The 18285-nt window shown below is 38.7% G+C and overlaps 1 protein-coding gene across 1 annotated transcript; it reads right to left on the bottom strand.

The window, feature by feature from the left end:
• Positions 1-1444: 1444 nt before the first annotated feature.
• On the bottom strand, positions 1445-2560 carry LOC306878562 (POU domain, class 3, transcription factor 1; the record flags this gene model as incomplete). Its single annotated transcript, XM_079430991.1, has 1 exon — positions 1445-2560. The coding sequence occupies exon 1, from the start codon at positions 2555-2557 to the stop codon at positions 1445-1447; it is 1113 nt and encodes a 370-aa protein (XP_079287117.1). The 5' UTR covers positions 2558-2560.
• Positions 2561-18285: the final 15725 nt, after the last annotated feature.

The following is an 18285-nucleotide window of genomic DNA, read 5'->3' as shown; positions in this document are numbered from 1 at the left end:
TAATCAACAGAGCCGAACAAAAAAAGCTCCAAACACACTTAGGAAATAAATATATAGATATATAAATGGTCATAAATGAAATATTAAAATATCTTCTTGGAATTAGTAAGTGTACAAAACTGCCTGGAAAACAAAACAAAACAAAACAAAACGAACCCAGAACAAATACATATGTTTACATATTCGACATATTTACATATTGGAAATAATCCTGACAACTATTTATTTAAAATCTTTTCTCTTGTCATTTATTTTTATTTTTATTACTTTTTTGGAAAAGGTTGTATATTCACACTGTTTCAAATAACATTGCAGAAAGGAACACCTGCTGTCCAATGAAAAATGCCAGACCTTGAGAAACAACACGAAACGTTATCAGCCTCCTATTTTTTCCCCAATCCTGAATCCCTTATTCACTACAACAACTACTTTTCTCCGTGTCCAGGCTCATGAGTAGGATGCAAAATGTAATGAACATAAACTAAACGGGCACAGCTGACATAGAGAGTGTCAAGAGTTGGCCAATATTCAAGAAGAACTAAGAGTACAGCACGATTTTTGGGCACTGAAAATTACCTGAGATATTTCTTTCTTTTTCATTTTGACGCATCACTCTCAATATGTTTAGCTGGAGCAGACTTGCTGGAATAGTGCCGGTTCAAAATAACACGAAACTGGAAAAGGAAACTGTAAACAAGCAAAGCATTAATGTCGTATACCTCGAACAAATACATTGTGAAAAAAAGAAAGAAAACAAATTAAAATAACATTATAAGTGCCTCATGCAAAGAGGAAAAAAATGAAAGCAGTAGAACTCAAAATTACTAAATATTGTTTCAGACAGTGTATTCATGTTGCCATTTTAACGTCTATGCATCTTTAGACGGTATCAGGTGCTAAGAAATGATCACTGTAAACAGTTTCTGGTGCACTTGATTGTTTTGGAGGTTTTTACCAAGTGCCTGTTCTGTCTTAGTTGAAATTAAAGTAAAATCCTCGCTAGACAGAACAAAAAAAGATCTTAACATTAAAACATTCCAAATAAAATAAACAACAAATAATATCAGATAAATCATTGTGATAATTAATCTGGTTACTCGCTTTAATAGATTCACTGTCCCCTCTCCTTTGTCCAAGGAGACATTGCCCTTTTTGTGGCTCGTAGCTCCCTTTGATCGGCGGTGAAAGGATCGAATTTTTCCAGAGTGGCACAAACGATACGTTTTTCGTAAACACTGGTACTGATTTGATAAATGCGCGTGAAGCTGGCGCGGTAATTAATGCATTTTCACGTTATTCAGAATTACTGGCGTCCCGTAAGCTGTCCGCTCACTGTCAGCGAACTCTTCCCAAACTTTCTGTCTCTGATGTCTTGGGATAGGTCTAAACAAACAAAGGGGATAAACAAAATCCATTGTAGTTTCGTTTCAAACAAGGACGCTGTTTATGATAGCTGGACAGGACTCTGTAGCGTGTGATGGAGAGGGGGTGTCTCCGCTTGTGAGTATACGTCCTCCATGGTTGGATGAGGGACCCCCACCGGTGTCATTCTTTTCTCTTTCTGTCTTCTGTTGCAAAACCACACACGCACAACCTCTTTTTCCAACTGCAGAGTGCCAGCTAAAGTGGTGATTTCGTGGGCGGAGGGCTTGGGGCACTTTAAGAAATGGTTTTCCAGTGCCCCTTTGACTCCGACTTCGATGGAGGTCCTCTTCTTTCGTTTCCGGCCCTGTGCTGCAATCTTGTCCAAATTCGTGGGGCTGCCCGTGTTTGAATCTGTCTCCTCGAGCCATTTGTTAAGCAGAGGCTTAAGTTTGCACATGTTCTTGAAACTCAGCTGCAGAGCCTCAAATCTACAGATGGTGGTCTGGGAAAAGACGTTTCCGTAGAGCGTGCCCAGCGCTAAGCCCACGTCCGCCTGCGTAAAACCAAGTTTGATGCGCCTCTGCTTGAACTGTTTGGCGAACTGCTCCAGGTCGTCGGAGCTTGGGGCGTCTTCGTCCGAGTGGTCCTGATGGTGGCTGAACGGCTGCTGAGGTGACTCCATCTGGTTATCATGGCTCCCCGCGTCGTCGTGGAGCGGGTCCCGCAAACCGTGGTGCAGCGACGGCTGGGGGCTTAACATAGTGTAGCCCGTCTGAGAGTAGACCAGCGACTGGTGACCATTTGAGGCAGGCGAGAGCGGGGATAAGTGGTGCGTTGTGGTCGGAGCCCACGATCCGTGGTGGCTGTTTTGCGTCGGCTGGTGGACCAGATGCGATCTGTGATAGCCGTTCCCCAGGTCTTCTCTGCTCTGCACGCTGCCTTTGTTGTGCTCCGCTTGCCCGATGTGGGCGCCGCTGGTCCAGTCGGTGTTGGAGGAGGGCAGCCACTGGTGGTGCGTTAGGCTCATCGGATGTCCCGTGTTGGTCGCTAGCCCTTGTAAGTACTCGTGGTGCATCATTTTCTGCACCTCTCTGTAGGTCGTCCCCTGGTGCATCCTGTCCGAATCCGGATGCATTAGCGGGTTCGAAGGCAATGAGTTATTCCGCGGAATATACTGAGCTGTTGTCGCCATGGCTCCGACTTAGAAAACTGACAAGCACTTCGGAAAGCTTTGAGCTTTAGAGCCCAAAACGCAACAACCTGCTCTGGGAGGTCTTAGGGAAGAGCTAAGACACGCCTCCCCTGCGCGTGTATTGGTTCCTCGTCGACTACAGCCCACCAGGTTTCCTTATTACCTCTCGCGGGCCGCTTGGTTGGCTGCCGGGCGCCCTGATCCCAGTTACTCGCAATTGGCCGCTTTCACTAGACGCTTTCCCTTTCCCCCCTTTCTTCTCCTTTCCCCGCTAGTGAAGAGAGCGTGAGCAGCAAAACCGTAGGAAATTACTGGGCTTTGAGGGTTGTTTTGCAAATAACCACGTGGGGGAGTGTGGTACGCTTTTTGGTGGAGTGGAAGAATGACCCGTCTCGCGTTGCCTCTTTTAGTAACTGTACAGCTCCTCTTTGCAAGTAGATTAGTATTCTAAAGTATCTCAGGAGCCACCCACGAGAAAGATGAAGATCAGTATGTAGGTACATTAAAAGATATTAATACAGCAATATCAATTAAATGTTATCCACATGCACAATTATTTATGATTATCGTGTTATTGAGGTAGCACAAGAATGCACAATCACGGAACCATGCATCGAATTAATTAAACATCATACAGAAATACAGACCGCCCACTCTGTAACACACGAGACAATCGCATCATTATGCATAAATGCATAAACAATCTACCACCGAGCCTATATATATATACTATCCATCTAATTTTATTTTAATATTAAAATCATCGCATTTTAATATTTAATGTAAATTTCACTTTAAGTAAATTTCAGTAAAAATCACTTGAGCATTTACAAATAAGTAAATTTCAGTTGTTAGGTTAATAAACTCATATTTATGCCTACAATTTTGAACAAACATACAAAGTCCACACAAAAGCTGCGGTGTGTTGACAATATCTTCACTCGAAGCATTTTTCTAAACAGTAACTTTGAGAGAAATCCAGTGTTTCTCCCTTCTGGCCTCCTCCGTATTCCTTTCCCGGCTGATCTGATTATTTTTCCCTTCACGTTTTGTCCCAATAGCAAATTACCAATTCTATGAATTGCAAAGCAGCCTCGGAGACGCTGAGGGGTAGAGAGGGGGAGATGCGAAGATTGAAAGGGATCTTTGCAAACACAATCACGTTCTTAAATGGAAATGTGGGGCTTTAAACAAATCTTACATCTCTCCTGTTCCAGTCGTCTAAAACTCCGCAATCAGGCACACGTTCGACTCCATCTAAAACCACAGCTTTTTAAGAAGATTTTTTTGGTATCACTTCTATTTAAATTATTTACCTCACAGTATTTTTTTTAGTTCACGTTCGTGTTTGTGTGTTTGTCTGGCTCTTATGGGGTGTTTCCACAGGCTTTCGCGAGGAAATGTGCCGTTACATGTGGAGAATTCAGGCATCAAACCAAAACGCTTCTCTGTGGTAAGTTTGCTCACTGCTTTTCCTATCTGTCCATCTGCACGAGCTTCGCGCGTTCATGGAAGTGTAACCTAAATGATGTTCTTGGGGTCACAAGTCCTCGTCACCACTCTGTCAAAGGCGTGGTTATGTAAAGCCACCAGTTATTTATTTATCACATATGCAACTACACTTGTTGAAGAATTTTCTACATTTTTAAAGGAATGGCTGATTATAACGCGTCATTTATAGCCTAGTCGGTTACTTTAATATACGATTTTCTCAGGTGGTTGACACAAACTGGCATGTATCTATCTTCTTAAGAGCAACGTTTATGTATTGTTTTTATTTTATTTTTATAACTTCAGGAAAGCATCTAAACTTTACATCTTTACATCTAAAGCTTTGAAGCGTTTATATTAGACTCCTCCTTTCCTTTTTGATTATTGTCTGAATTAGGCTAGATTTCTAGTTTTTTAACCACTGTTTCTTTATAATGAAAAACGCGGTGGTTTTGCGTCCACGATAATATTACAAATTCTATATATTTTTCTGCGTGACCCAGGGCGCAAATTAATACGTAAGCCACATAGGAAAGCAGATGACAATATATAATTTTTTTTTATCTAAATCATACTGTATAGCCGATTGCAATGCGATGGCCGGTTTGGCCCTAAAGAGTTTCAGTTAATGAGGATGCTTCACTGTACAGTTGCTCTCATTTGGAAGTCTATAAAAAGAGCGGTCATTTATGTCCAGAGAGCTGCGTCACAGTAGCAGCACAGTCAAACTCTTCGCTTAGTTTGTTAGCGCAAGAAAGTGGTTCAAAAAGCGCCCAGATGCTCCTTTTTTTCCTTCGCAAAGAATATGGCCTTGTGTGGAGCGAGGTGAATTTTTCCTGGGATGCACGAGGTTGCTATGGAGAGCGGTTTGAAAGGATCACATTGATCCTGCAAATGAATGATTTGCCATACAGGAAAAGACAAATAATAGCCCTTGTTTTGTAAGATGGCAATGAAAGACAGTAGAGAACAATTGTGGCCTTTGAGTATCCAGGATGTACTAAATCTGGTTACAGAATTTTATAGCTCGAAGTTTAAGAAAAAGTTTTACTTATCTCTAAGTGGATTTTATTGAGCTTAAACCAGACTGAGTTTGATTTAAAATATTTAAACAATAAATTAAAGTCTTTGCAGGAAAATGTGCTTTTATTATCTCATTAATTCATTTGATATTCAAGTAACTCTATATGCGAAACGTTTAGTTTAATTTTTATACAAGATGTTTTCTTTCGTTTACAAAAATGTAAGATTGGCTTCTGCGGATCTATTTTTTTTTCTTCTCACGATTCACCGTCTGTAGTCACGTGCTTTAATCTGCACGAGGGACCCCCTCCACTTGAATATAATTAGAGTGTGGTCGGTCAAACCCTCCATTAACTACAGGCCGTAAAAGTGCACAGGAGAGTAAGTTCAGAAAACAGCAAATAGGCTATACACGGCGTTATCTGTGGGTGCCAAAAGCAGAAACAATTCACGTACAAACCATTCATTATCATATTAGAGATGAAAAAGTTTCTTTGTTTTGACCTTTCATTTATCTTTTCTTTCACATGTTGTATCAGCATTCTCTTATAAAGAAATTCAAATTTTATTGCATCAATGCACTTCTAAAAATGCTCTAAAATGTTTTATCATCACTCAGATTGAAATATAAATTAGAAAATAAAAACTAAAAGGCTTCATTTTAAACATGATCGGGTTAAAAACAATACTTCAGTGTCTGTATAGCGTCAGTATACATTAACTGTACTTAATAGTGTGTAATGCTCTGTAATATTTAAGTGTCACGTAGGCTTATCAATAATAAAAATAATGCTGCAAAACAATAGCCTACGTAAACAAGGGAAAACAATTATGATGAATAATCTCTTTTGGTGTCTAATGAGGGAGGCCACTGTAGGCTAAAAGAAAAGAAAAGAAAAAAATGCTGAGAAAAGTCAATCTTGACACTTTTAAAAATAGATAACTAATTTTCAGCCAACTTTAGAAAGTGCCATACATATCGACTGAAATGAGTGTTTTAATTAAAGATTCGCTCCACTAAAGATTCACCTCTCATTCCATTTTACCCGTTTGTTTTCACCGGTTCGCTTTGACAGACACGTGTAATGGGTAGCCACGAATTTACAGACACAACCTGCGCTTTTTCAGGTACCTCTTTTTTCTCTTTTTTTGGTTAATGAACTCAGGCGATTCCACAAGCATCCCGAGGGAATGGAACGGGAATGTTTTCCTTTCCGTAAAAGGTGTGGGCTATCTCTCTCCAACTCTCGACTTATCTTTGGGCTAATTAGGCGGGGCCCTGAAGACGCAGGCATGAATATTCATGTGAAAGCACCGGCGTGCAATTAGCCACGGAGTGAGTTCCTAACTTCAATCACTGGCCAGTGCAGAGAGAGAAGGGTACTCTTCCCTCACAGCCAGAGAACAAGCCTTTTTAAAACATAAAGTGTATGAGAAACAGCTAAGAGACTAACCTGACTTCTCTCTTTTTTTAAACACACTTAATTCTATGCGCAGTCGGTACTTTTTAATGGATGGCAACCCTATTTATAAATTACAGGCTACCCACATTCAATTTTTCCATTACCAGCATTTCATAGGATTTTGAATATATAAAGGTTCAGAAGTGCATTTAGCCAATCTAGCATTTTATAGACTAAACGATGTTTTTAAATCACCAAGTTCTTATAGCCTATCCTAGATAGGGGGTTTCAACAGTTATAGACCCAGAGACCTCCATGCAGAGACTCAACCAACCCAGGGACCCCACAATATAGAAAGCTTTATTTTCCCAATATCTTGCATTAAAAATATTACAATTATTAACTTACATATTGCTCACCAGAACATTATGCAAATAGTAGAAAATACAGTTTAATTTATCTACCCCTCAGACCTCTGCAGTACCTTCACAGACCCCCAGGGGTCCCCTGGTTAAAAAAAACTGGTTCTAGAGAGATTTTGAACAAAATTAGGATACATTGGATACCAGATAATATCTAGTTTGACTAAAATAAATATTAAACATTCTGTACATTTTCAGGTTTTTGAGGCTGACCATCACCTTACTTTTTTAATGCCTTAGTGCAGTTTTCAATCTCACATCACTAAATATTTTTTCTTTTTCTACAATTATAATACTCCCAACTATTTTTGTACGAATTAAAGTAGTCATTTCTAGCAATAATTACTATTATTTAATTTAGATTTAATTTTCCTGCGCTTTTAACTTAAAAAATGCAGATCTTCTTTTCTGCCATCTTTTCCTTTTTCTTTTTCTCTCACATGCATTCACATACAAAGTTGGGCACTGTAACCTGTGTTGCTGTCTGTTCTGTCCGCCGAGGCCTCAATCCTTTGCTTTGAATTCAAGGTGATCTTTATCCTGCCCCCTTCCGGATGTGCAGTTGCCACTTGCTTCCATAAAGATGCGTTTATGTATGTATGTATGTGCGGAGGGGAACAGGGAGCTTTTGGAGCGGAGCTTGTGAGATAAGCAGTGGAATTTGTGCCGTCTGAATATGGAAGGCAGCCAGACCCTTGGTAAGCAGCTGATAGAGTGGTAAACAGCTTGTGGGCTGAAGGGGTTAGAAACATGCTCCTGAATACATTGGGCCTCTCTTCCACTGTCTGCCTGCACAATGGTCAATCAAATCAACGTCACTTTCCCCTCAATCCCTGTGATGCAGTGGGTTTGTAATGTTGGACAAGCTGCCACTACACCCATCCGCTCACTTATCAACCACTGACATTAATGTTCAGGCTTGGTGGATGATTGCAATGGCAAATATTTTCTGTTCACTTTTCCTTGATATCAAATTGTTCTTTGGATTTCAGGACTTGACCTCTGAATGAGTGTTTCTGTTGAGTGTTTTGTTCACTAGAACTTAAGAATCAAGTTCAATCATATATATGTGGCCTCTTGTTAGTCTCACATTTCATTAAATGATACTTTATAATACCTTCATAAGTCATTATCAGACATCATACAATGCTGATCAGTAATTCACAATCACATTCACATATAAAAGCATGATTTCAGTTCCCATCTTTTAGAATGTGTATTATCTAACCATTTCGTAAATATTCTGAAATGTTTAATGATGACTTATTCATGAAAGCGTCTATAAAGTGTAGCCATGATGTTTATAATAATACACAGCTTGATGCTGATCGAGTTTCATCATCTCTCCTGACAGGACTAATGGAGCTGAAAGCTGATGATGATGATAGAGAAAATATCATGCAAACATAATTTTCCTTCTGTGAAAGCAGATGCAGAGGGAAAAAAGGTGATACACATCACATTATTTAACAGTTTTATAAACTTTTTAGTTTAATAATTATAGTAGTAAGATAATATATAACAAAATTAAGCGTATTCATGTATTGTAGGTAATAGTTATATTTTTAAGAATTACCCATCATCATGTTCCAAAGACACAACATTTTACATTTCTTTTTTTATTGTGAATGGTTAGCAATAAAGCGAGCACAAGTAAATAATAGCAATTTTATAATTTATAATTATAGTAATATAGTATTATAGTTTATAATTTAATTTCTAATCTAATTTTATATAATGCATTTATTCATTTAAATATAAATGTATATATATATTTGTATAGAACTTGTATAATAAATGCATTAATTAATTAGTTTGCTTTTATTGCTATCGTGCACAAAAATACATTTAGCAAAAACTTAATGCATGCATGTTGTATGTTTCTTGCATTGCTTAAGTGTCAAATTACAAATTATAATTAGTAGTTTTCCATCAACACCTGTTTACTGCTTACAGAGTATGATTATCAGAAAACCCACAGCTGTTTCTTTTCTTTCTTTCGTCAAGCTCAGCTTGGGAACAGCAGAATTTCTAAGAACCTTGTGTAAAGTATTTAATCATTATTCTGTCACTTAAATATTTAATGATTGATTTGGCAAACCTTTGTGGGTTTCCACATGTAAACTGTCTGTTGCACTGGAGTATTTTAAGAGCCGTCTCTCTTCCCTGGTGGCAGAAACAGTGAGGCTAAGCCAGCGCAAAGCCGCAGAGTTCCACATGTCACTGCACACTCAAGAGAGCCCTCACCAAACTTATTAATGAGTTGCTTCCTTTTAATTAGATAGTAATTCATGTTAATGCATGCCTAATGAACCCAAATCGTTCCCTTCGGTCATTCTGCGGAGTTCCACTGTGTTTACTCATTCTGTCTGTTTTTCCCACTTTTGTGTTTTATTAGGCTCAAAGGGGCCTGAAAGGACCGAGTGACTTGCTTTAGAGACATCTGAGAACTCCATTGAAAGAGGCAATAACGGAATCAAGGGGCGTTTGTGTATGAATTCGACCGTATGATATCAAGAAGGCTGCTTTAGCAACAGATGCTTTGAGATCACCGCGATATGCTCACACTGAACTTCGAGCCACGGGGTTACATGCCTTATGTGTGTGTTTCCGTATTGTGGAGACTGACCAGAGTGACCAGACCAACTTCATCCCAAAAGGGGTCACGACCAGACGCCAAGTGCTCTTGTCTCGATGTCGTCTGTGGTCAAGCACTCGCCAGGACAGACTGAATTAAATTAGATTGCTTTTAATTGAGGATTGACCGGTCTGAGAGCAGCTGGCGCTTGGGTCAGTCAAGATAGCAAAGCCCTGAATCCCCCAGGCCCCAACTGCAATTTCAGCCCTGCAGGTCCTGGAATGGACTGGGAGGGAGAGAAGGCCGGAGCATGCTGGGAATGCATGGGTGATGATTAGCAATAAGAGTTTATAGGAAGGCTTAGATGAGATTTGGCTTGTTTGCTTGAGTGGAAAGTGTAACACACACATAGACTCAGAGCCTGTAGACTCAGCGTAAATCGGCTTAAGGTTTGCACCTCGCTGAAAATCTCCTCAATTGCCCGGTCGACACAATTAATCACTTCATTAATTAACAATCGCTGCGCGATACACCACCCCGACTGTGTCTTGGCAAGAGTGCAACTGACAAGCAACCCTTCTTTTTCTTCTTGCGTTCTCTTCCTTCACTCCTCCCACCCGTTTCGATACTCCTCTTTATCTTTTTCTTCCGCACTCCTTTTCTTTTCTTTCTTTCAGCAGCATTGCAAAAGCCGACTCTGCTGTTTTAGCACGAACAGACGCACTTTTCTCTCGGCAAGCAGGTCAGAGCGCTCTGCTAACATTTGTTATCTATAATCCTGCAGGTCCCCGTGCAAAATGAGCGTGGTAAACTCTTGCAAAGCCCTAATCCCTCCATTTCTTTTAGATGCGATTTTTCTCTCTCTCTCATGCTCTTTTCTTTTACATCTTTGGGGTGGGAAAGCGTTTTTAAGAGGAGGCATCTCTGATTATGAAACTTATTTTTGAGCTTTTCTGAATTACCCAACTTCTTTTACTTAGGAAATCAAAGTTTTTTTGGCAATTAAAAAGATTTAGATTTTTAAACACACTCTAATGCTGAAGAATCATTTCAGGCCGCCACCAGCCCCCATGCTTTGGTGACAGGTTTTGTTGATTTGCTTTTCAGACTCCTTGTGTGTGGTTCACAGAAATCTCTATCTTTATTCATACTGTACATATTTTCGGTTCGACTGTCGGTGTCAGTTAATCTGGCTTTTGCCGTTGATTCATCTCAGTAACATACAAGGATATGTGCAAAAAAAAAGTTTTTTCTTTCGCCATCACTCTCAATTATCTATGCGCTGATTTGATTTGAGTTCGATACTATGCAAATTATGTATATGAATGCTCTCGTACAGTTCTGCTGCATTTTGTCTTGGTCATGCACACCCACACATGTAGAGAGCACGTCGGAGTGTGTGTGTGTGTGTTGTATGGTGAGTAATAGCAGGGCTCGGTGGAAGTCTGTAGTGTTGACAGCATGGTAAACGATGCAGCCTGCCTACTGCAGCAGCTAGCCTGCTAATCACACACACCACATGATAATGAGAACAACCCCTGTCGTCCTCCAACACACGCACACGCACACACACACACACACACACACACACACACACACACACACACACACACACTAACCACAGCAAACAGACACAAACTCCCTCTCACACACACTGACCCATACTTCTACAGACAAATGGAAGACATAATGGTAGCCGGAGGCAGTGCATGGTGCATCTTTCTATCTCTCTCTTACACCCTCGAACCAAGCACATCTCTATCACTTTACTGTCCTTACACACATACACTCTTCTCTCTTGTAATAACAGCTTTCTGACAGAAGAGACTCGGACTTGAGCCACATTTACACTAAGAAAGTGACTAGAGATTTGATGTAAGCAATTAAGATGGGACTTCTGAGTTTTTATCCAAAGTTTTTAGGTCTACAAGATGATGTATTTTCTCTGAATATTGCAAAATTGTTTAGAGGCTATTATACACTCACCATGATGAGTAAGAAATTTAGTTACTATTAGAAAAAAAATTGAATAATTTAAGTAAACAAACAATTAATTAAAACAAATTTAGAGATATATTTTTTTGATAAAAAAAGATATATATTTCTTTGGTTTGATTTACACTACTATTCAACAGCTTGGGGTATATATATATATATATATATATATATATATATATATATATATATATGAAGACCTGACTTAGACTTTTCCTCCAGTAAATGCTTTGTTTTATACACATATACATGTTATATATAACATTTTACAACATATGTAACATATTACACGTTATATATCAGATTTTCCTGCTAAGGGGATGAAGAGGACTTGAAAAAGATTTTGAGTCACAGCACCTTTCTCAATGCAGCTGTGGGCCTATGAGAGATTTCAGTAAAATTTTTCCTATTTCTCCCTCACAAACTAAAAAAACTTTTAGCTGTATATGCAATAGAGAGTTCATAAACAGTCCCTGCTCTGTTAGGCCATCAGGTCACTTTGCTGTTCCATGGGGGTTTGGAACAAGGAATAACTATACTGTGACACAAACCTGAGCTTCTGAATTCTAAGATGTTTGAGGACTCTGCTAGGAAGCAAAAAACAACAGGGTAATTTGTTTGAGGTCATGTGCAGATTTATGCACATTACCTGTGATTAACACGGGTATAAATTAGGATATTGTTTCCTGGCAAACGTGCGCTCTAAGGAATGAAGATGTGCAAATGTGTTCATTCATTTTAAGTGAGGTGACACTTCACGCAGACTCACATTCACACTTCTTTGTATCTTGCAGGGCGGCATGTGCAGGATGTAGACTGGAACAGGTGTGGTGCCCGTAGGTCCTTTTCGTATCATATGCACTCAGGTAAGGCCATGGGGCATGATGTTACCAAAAGTGTCACATCCCAACACTTTACTCTCTCTTTCTCTCTCTTTACCACATCCACAAACACTGAACAGACTGCATTTTCAATATGTATTCATTTTTAATAATAATAATCAACAAGAACACTAATAATAATAATTATTGTAATTAAAAATAAATATTAAGCAATAAATTATTATTATTATTATTGAGATAAATATTACTGCTAATAATAATTTTTATTATTGATGCTATCATTGTTTAATATATTAAAAAGTGTTTGATAATTTGAAATGTGATGTAATTTTGAAGATGCCTCAAAAACAATAAAAAAGTCAAACAGTTGTATTTTGTAGAAAGTGTGTTTTTGTATATTACTTCCCCCCTACTATTTAGTGGAAATTACAGTCACTACCTGCAGAGACAGTTTCCCTGGAGCAATCTAGGGTGCTGTACTCGAGGGTACTTGTACTGTCAACTGAGATCTTTAACCCTATATTTGTGTTGGTAGTAAAGCTTGTTGTTTGACAGAGAGAGCGAGCAAATGTATTTGTGTGTAAAATGTGTAAAAGCCATTTAGGATTTGACCCCCTGACACTGCTTGCAGGCAGCTCTCCTTGCAGTATACTTGGCTGTGAACACACTCTCTCATGCTTTCACTTAAGTTTGGCTCTCCTTCCTCTAGTTGCTAAGCCACACTGATTGGCACTATAGCAGTGCTGCTGGTACTGTATTATGTCTGTTCTGTCTCTCTGCACTGCCACCGTATGCTCAGAGAGCTATAGCATCAGTTATTCCAAAAGTGTAACTGTACAAAATTTTTCATTTGGTTATGCTTACAAGCAGGGTCAAAAATTAACACTCCTCAAGTGACAAATGTAAATAAAAATGGCTTTGGGAAGTAAATAATTATTGGCAAGTCAATTATTGTCTATATATTATTGTCAATATATCTGGTAAAGTCTATGACTGACAAAAAAAGAAAATGAAATTGACCATCTTGTTAATCAAAGATGTTTTTTTTTTTTGAAGTGACATACTATACATTCAATATTCCTGCAATAATAATAATAAAATTTAAAACAAAATTAAAGGGACAGTACAAACATACAAAAAATTCTCAAACCAATCATTTTCAGTTTCCATTGACTTGTATGGACAAAAATAAAATAGAAGTCAATGGTAACTGAAACCAACATTCTTCATAATATCTTCCACATGTTCCACATAAGAAAAGAAGTCATATAGGTATGGAATGACATGATGGTGAATAAATGATCATAGAATTTCAAGTATTGAGTGGACTGTCCCTTTAAGATATTAATTTAATGTTTTTGTAACAAGCACAATTTCACTGAGAGAATATTTTTTTTTAAATAAAAATGCAAACTAATCTTTCATGGCCTCTACGAAAAATGTATGGTCTGTTAGTTTTTTGCTTTAATGATAATTTATATATATATATATATATATATATATATATATATATATATATATATATATAATATGGCGCCTTTTCTTACAATTTTCTATTAATTCTCACAGATGCTTAAGAAAAAAAATCACCTCAATTATACGGACAGTGTCATATTTAAACTATAACCGAAGTTTGAACAGAGTCTGAAGTCCTCGGAAGCTGATGTACAAGAGGTACACACCGACACCAAAAACTTGCAAGTGCGCACACACACACACACACACACACACACACACACACACACACACTCACACACACTCACACTCCCCCTTACCAAAACTGAGAGGAGTGGAAACGGTTCCCGCTCTGATGAAAGGGTCCCTCTGATCGAGACGACAACAAAGGGCTCGGCCGCCTGTGTTTGGAAAAGCGTCCCCTTTCTTCTCGCCTTCCTCCTCCTCCATCTCCTCTTCTCTCGTCTCTGATCTTTCCCTCTCTCTATCTCCCTCTGCCCGGTGCCACTCTCTCTGGCAGGGCCCCACTCAACTTTTCGTTAGGGTGGCGATACAATCGGGGGGACCGGATTAAAAATCAGTGTGCGTCCTTGTTGAAGGCACCCAGGATGGTGCACTTTGATGTCTCTCCGCAAATTTGAAATTCATATGTTGTCACACTTCATTTTATTCTCCCCTTCTTATTTTTGGGTTCGTTCTTTAGTTGCACACATGTACTGTGTGAAAACGTGAATGGGAGAAGATGTAAAAGCAGTTCACACTCACGCCTTTCTAGAAAATATGAATCAGGAAGAAATAATGAATCATTTAATTTGTTTTGATTGAAGGAGGCGTGATGGGGCTGCCGAGGATCGGTGGGATGACAGTGTAGAGGACAGCGAGAGTTCAGAGGAAAAGAAAGAAGGAGGGGAGACGGGGGTTTACACTTTGATGACACTTCAAAAACTGTGTGCCAAGACTAAGCTATCAGCCCTATCTGAGAAATAAATAGCATATGTGTGCCCTCTTTTACAGTCCCTTGTGAAAACAAAACACAACGCAACAACAAACAATGCCGGCAACAAACAAGGCCTTCTATTTCTTCAACCAACAAAACAAGAATGACGGCAGGCTGAAGTAATCTCATTAGCCTGTGAGGAAAAATAGCTATTAACGGCAATTCAATACACTTGGCGAATTCACTGCACTTGGACTTTGGATCAATGTGACTGATAATTATCCGACTTATACGTTCTCATGCAGCCTATCCCACAGTGCACGTTCCCCAACTTCACTGACCTCCCTAGACAGTAACAAATGGGCTTGATGGCTGGGCTGATGTTTGCGTATATAATGTGGAAGGCATTCTCTCGACGCTTATGTCTAAAAACCAAGCTTTGTCATCAATCTCCCCAATATCATGAGTCTTTCTACTCTTCCAAAGCCCCAATCCCCAGGCAATGGCAGTACAGCCTCCGACACACAGCCCAACCTCTTGCTCTCCTCTTCGTGACGAATGAGTTTTAATAAAAGTTGACGGAGTGATGAAATTAAAAGTGCGTCCCATGGCCTCCGATTGCTCCAGCTGCTCAATTACAGCACATATCTCAGCACCCTCTCCCTCGGTTCGCCAGCATTGTCTTACATCACTATTGGCGTAATATTATTGGACTCAATCGTTGTCAGACCCGAATGTTGAAGTCTAAGTCATTGTTCTGATAGACACCCATAGAGATGTGCATCTTCCCCTAACCTAATAAAATCTGCCTTCCTCGACCTTATTAGCTAGTATTATGTCGATTTTCCATGCTACCTCATTACGGCAGTGATGGTGTACCCGAGGAGGTGGGTAAAGAGAACAAGTGTGCATCTTTCTAAGGGAAAAGTCCCATAAGCACTAACTGACACAGTTCTAATCTGCCTCGTCACCCCGTTTGGAAAAAGCATCCTTTGTTTTAGATTATGCAGCATCCTTAATCCTACTCTCATCCCCCACTTGTACTAATTTATAATATTTTAGGTCTGAGTTTGAAGGGGGTGGAAGGGGTCGCAATGTTCCGTTAAAGGCCAATATTGCTACTAAGAAGGCAATGTTTTATAAAAAAGGAGCCCATTTTGGAATGACAACAAATCCTCAGAACTACTAAAAATTTCAACATATATTCATTGGAAAAATGTGCCTCTAACTACATTTTTGGAAAACTCCAAAGACATAGCTACTTATACATAAAATTTACTAAAGTTTTCAGCTGAAATGAAGACTAGTGCCAGTAAAACACCAACAACTTTTATTTATTTTTCACCTAAATTGTAATTACAGGGCAGATTATCTATTGAATAATAAAGATTTATTTCCACATGGTTCCTTGCACAAAATTGTTTATGATCTCAAAACAACTTTTCTATAGTGCATGATTTCTAAACTAAAACATATTCAGGTTGGCATTAAATAACCAGCTACATTTGTATGGCTTTTCTGCCACAGTAAACTTGCTCGGTAGCTCACCTGGTACATCATTGCGTTTATGAATTTTAGTTTATTTATTTTTTTTTTAAATCTCATATTTGCTTTTGTTTGCAGTATCAGTTAGGTTTAGGGTAGGGTGTATTGTAGGTGGTATGTTATTTTCAAACTTGATACAGCATATTAACCACTCACCATTAACCACTCACCAGAGATTTCCCTTTGAAAGTGCTCCGGTATGTACAACAACTAACGTAATAAAATGTTGTCTCATTCACATTCATGTATTTCTGAGAAAATTGAACACACTTAGAGCCATTCACTGGACATTTCACAAAAAGTGAGCAAAAACGTGCAAAAAAACAACATGATACCATTTTGCCAAAACGTCAGCACAAGTTCGATTTTCAATAAGCCTGTGTTGTAAAAAATGTACCTGATGCTTTAAAAGTAATACCAGCATACCCATGGTTCCTAACTAATTAACTAATACTGTAAGTGTCACAACAAGTGTATTTTCTACATCTATCTGAACCAACATGCAATCTACGTGTTTTATGTATAAACTGAAACACACAATACAGCAGAGCTGAAATCTCAAAGTGGCACAGACAAAATTAATTATATAAACTCCACACCAGTAATTTTATAAGTAATCTAATTGCTTTGAGAAAACAAACAACACATAAATCAAAGTAATATAGGATTAGGAGGGTGGTTTACTTTATCAATGATTGTGTGTGTGTTTGAGGAGAGAAAGAAAGAGAGCGAGAAAGTGTATTGTGTACTATCAGGGGTCGGGGGAATTGAAAGACGCAGCAGCCATCGATGAAATAACCTTGGAGGGCATCCAGACTAACAGAGTGAGTGGCAATGACTTGGAGCCGTTCCACGCAGGGCCTTTTGTGCCTATTCCCAACACATTCCAATCAGATGCGGACATTTAAACTGTTGCAGTAATTGAAAGGCTGTCTTGGGAGCCATCTGTGTGAGCAGCTCTCCGTTACCATGTTCACAAACACAAGACATTTATATGAGATTTTCATAAAGGAAATACAATATACGCTGTTTAGTTTTAGCTTTTGAAGTAAAAAAATCTTTCATTTACATGTCTCAAAATTTAACTGATTGCATTTACACAAATCACTCTGAGACATTTTTGCAAACAGATGGCAAGGTGTATACAATCTTAAGTACTATTTTTTTGCACTTTTCAGTAGCTCAGTACATCAAACTGTATGTATCTGCAATACATCACAGCAATTTTAACTTTGCAGCCTGCGTCAATACACAATGAATAAATGGAGCTCTTGCTATAAGTGTAGAGCAGTGCTCTGATTAATTCAAATGCTTAAATATTAAAAAATAAACTTTAAATGCATGATCTAGAGGTGGGCTTTGATTTTCTGTTGGGCATTATTCCAGTTTGGGTCAGAAACTTGTTAGGGGTTCTTTGCCAATTGGCACAAGCATAGAGGTCTCTGTTAATTCATGACCCACGTCAAACCTTCCAAAAATCATTGTTTAATAGTCTGTGTGTTATGTGTACCCAGGTTTCTTTGAAGGACTCAAATGCAAGATGCATACAAGTAGTTTACAAGATTAACAATAACATACAAAAATAATACTAGTGGTTGACTGATTGATCGATTTTCAAAATGCAAACTGCGTTTTTATTGCTGCATTCTAAGTTTTTATTTAATTTACTGGGTAAAAAAGCAGAAATAATACAACAATTAATCAGTTCTAGATAATGGTTATTGGAGATCTTACAGAAAATAACCTGTACTGGCAATAATTGATCATGTCACAACTAAACCAACAAATAAATCAGAAATGCCACTAATATTAATATGCCCTGCAGCAGTTTAGAGAACTGTCAGTTATCAGATATTCTTAGAAGGCCCTGTCTTTATGAAGTCTTCAGGACATATTGTTCTTTTCTCAGAGCATCCAGATAAGTGGAAAGTGCGGCTCTATGGCAAGCGGAAGAAGTGGTACGAATGACTGTCTGAGAGAGGTAGCTCAATGCAGGAGGAGGAGGACGATAATTCAGACATCCCTTTGAAGCTTCAC

Source organism: Barbus barbus, assembly GCF_936440315.1.
Source record: "Barbus barbus genome assembly, chromosome: 12".
In the NCBI taxonomy this organism is placed as follows: Eukaryota; Metazoa; Chordata; class Actinopteri; order Cypriniformes; family Cyprinidae; genus Barbus; species Barbus barbus.
This window is presented reverse-complemented; position numbering and strand designations above follow the sequence as displayed.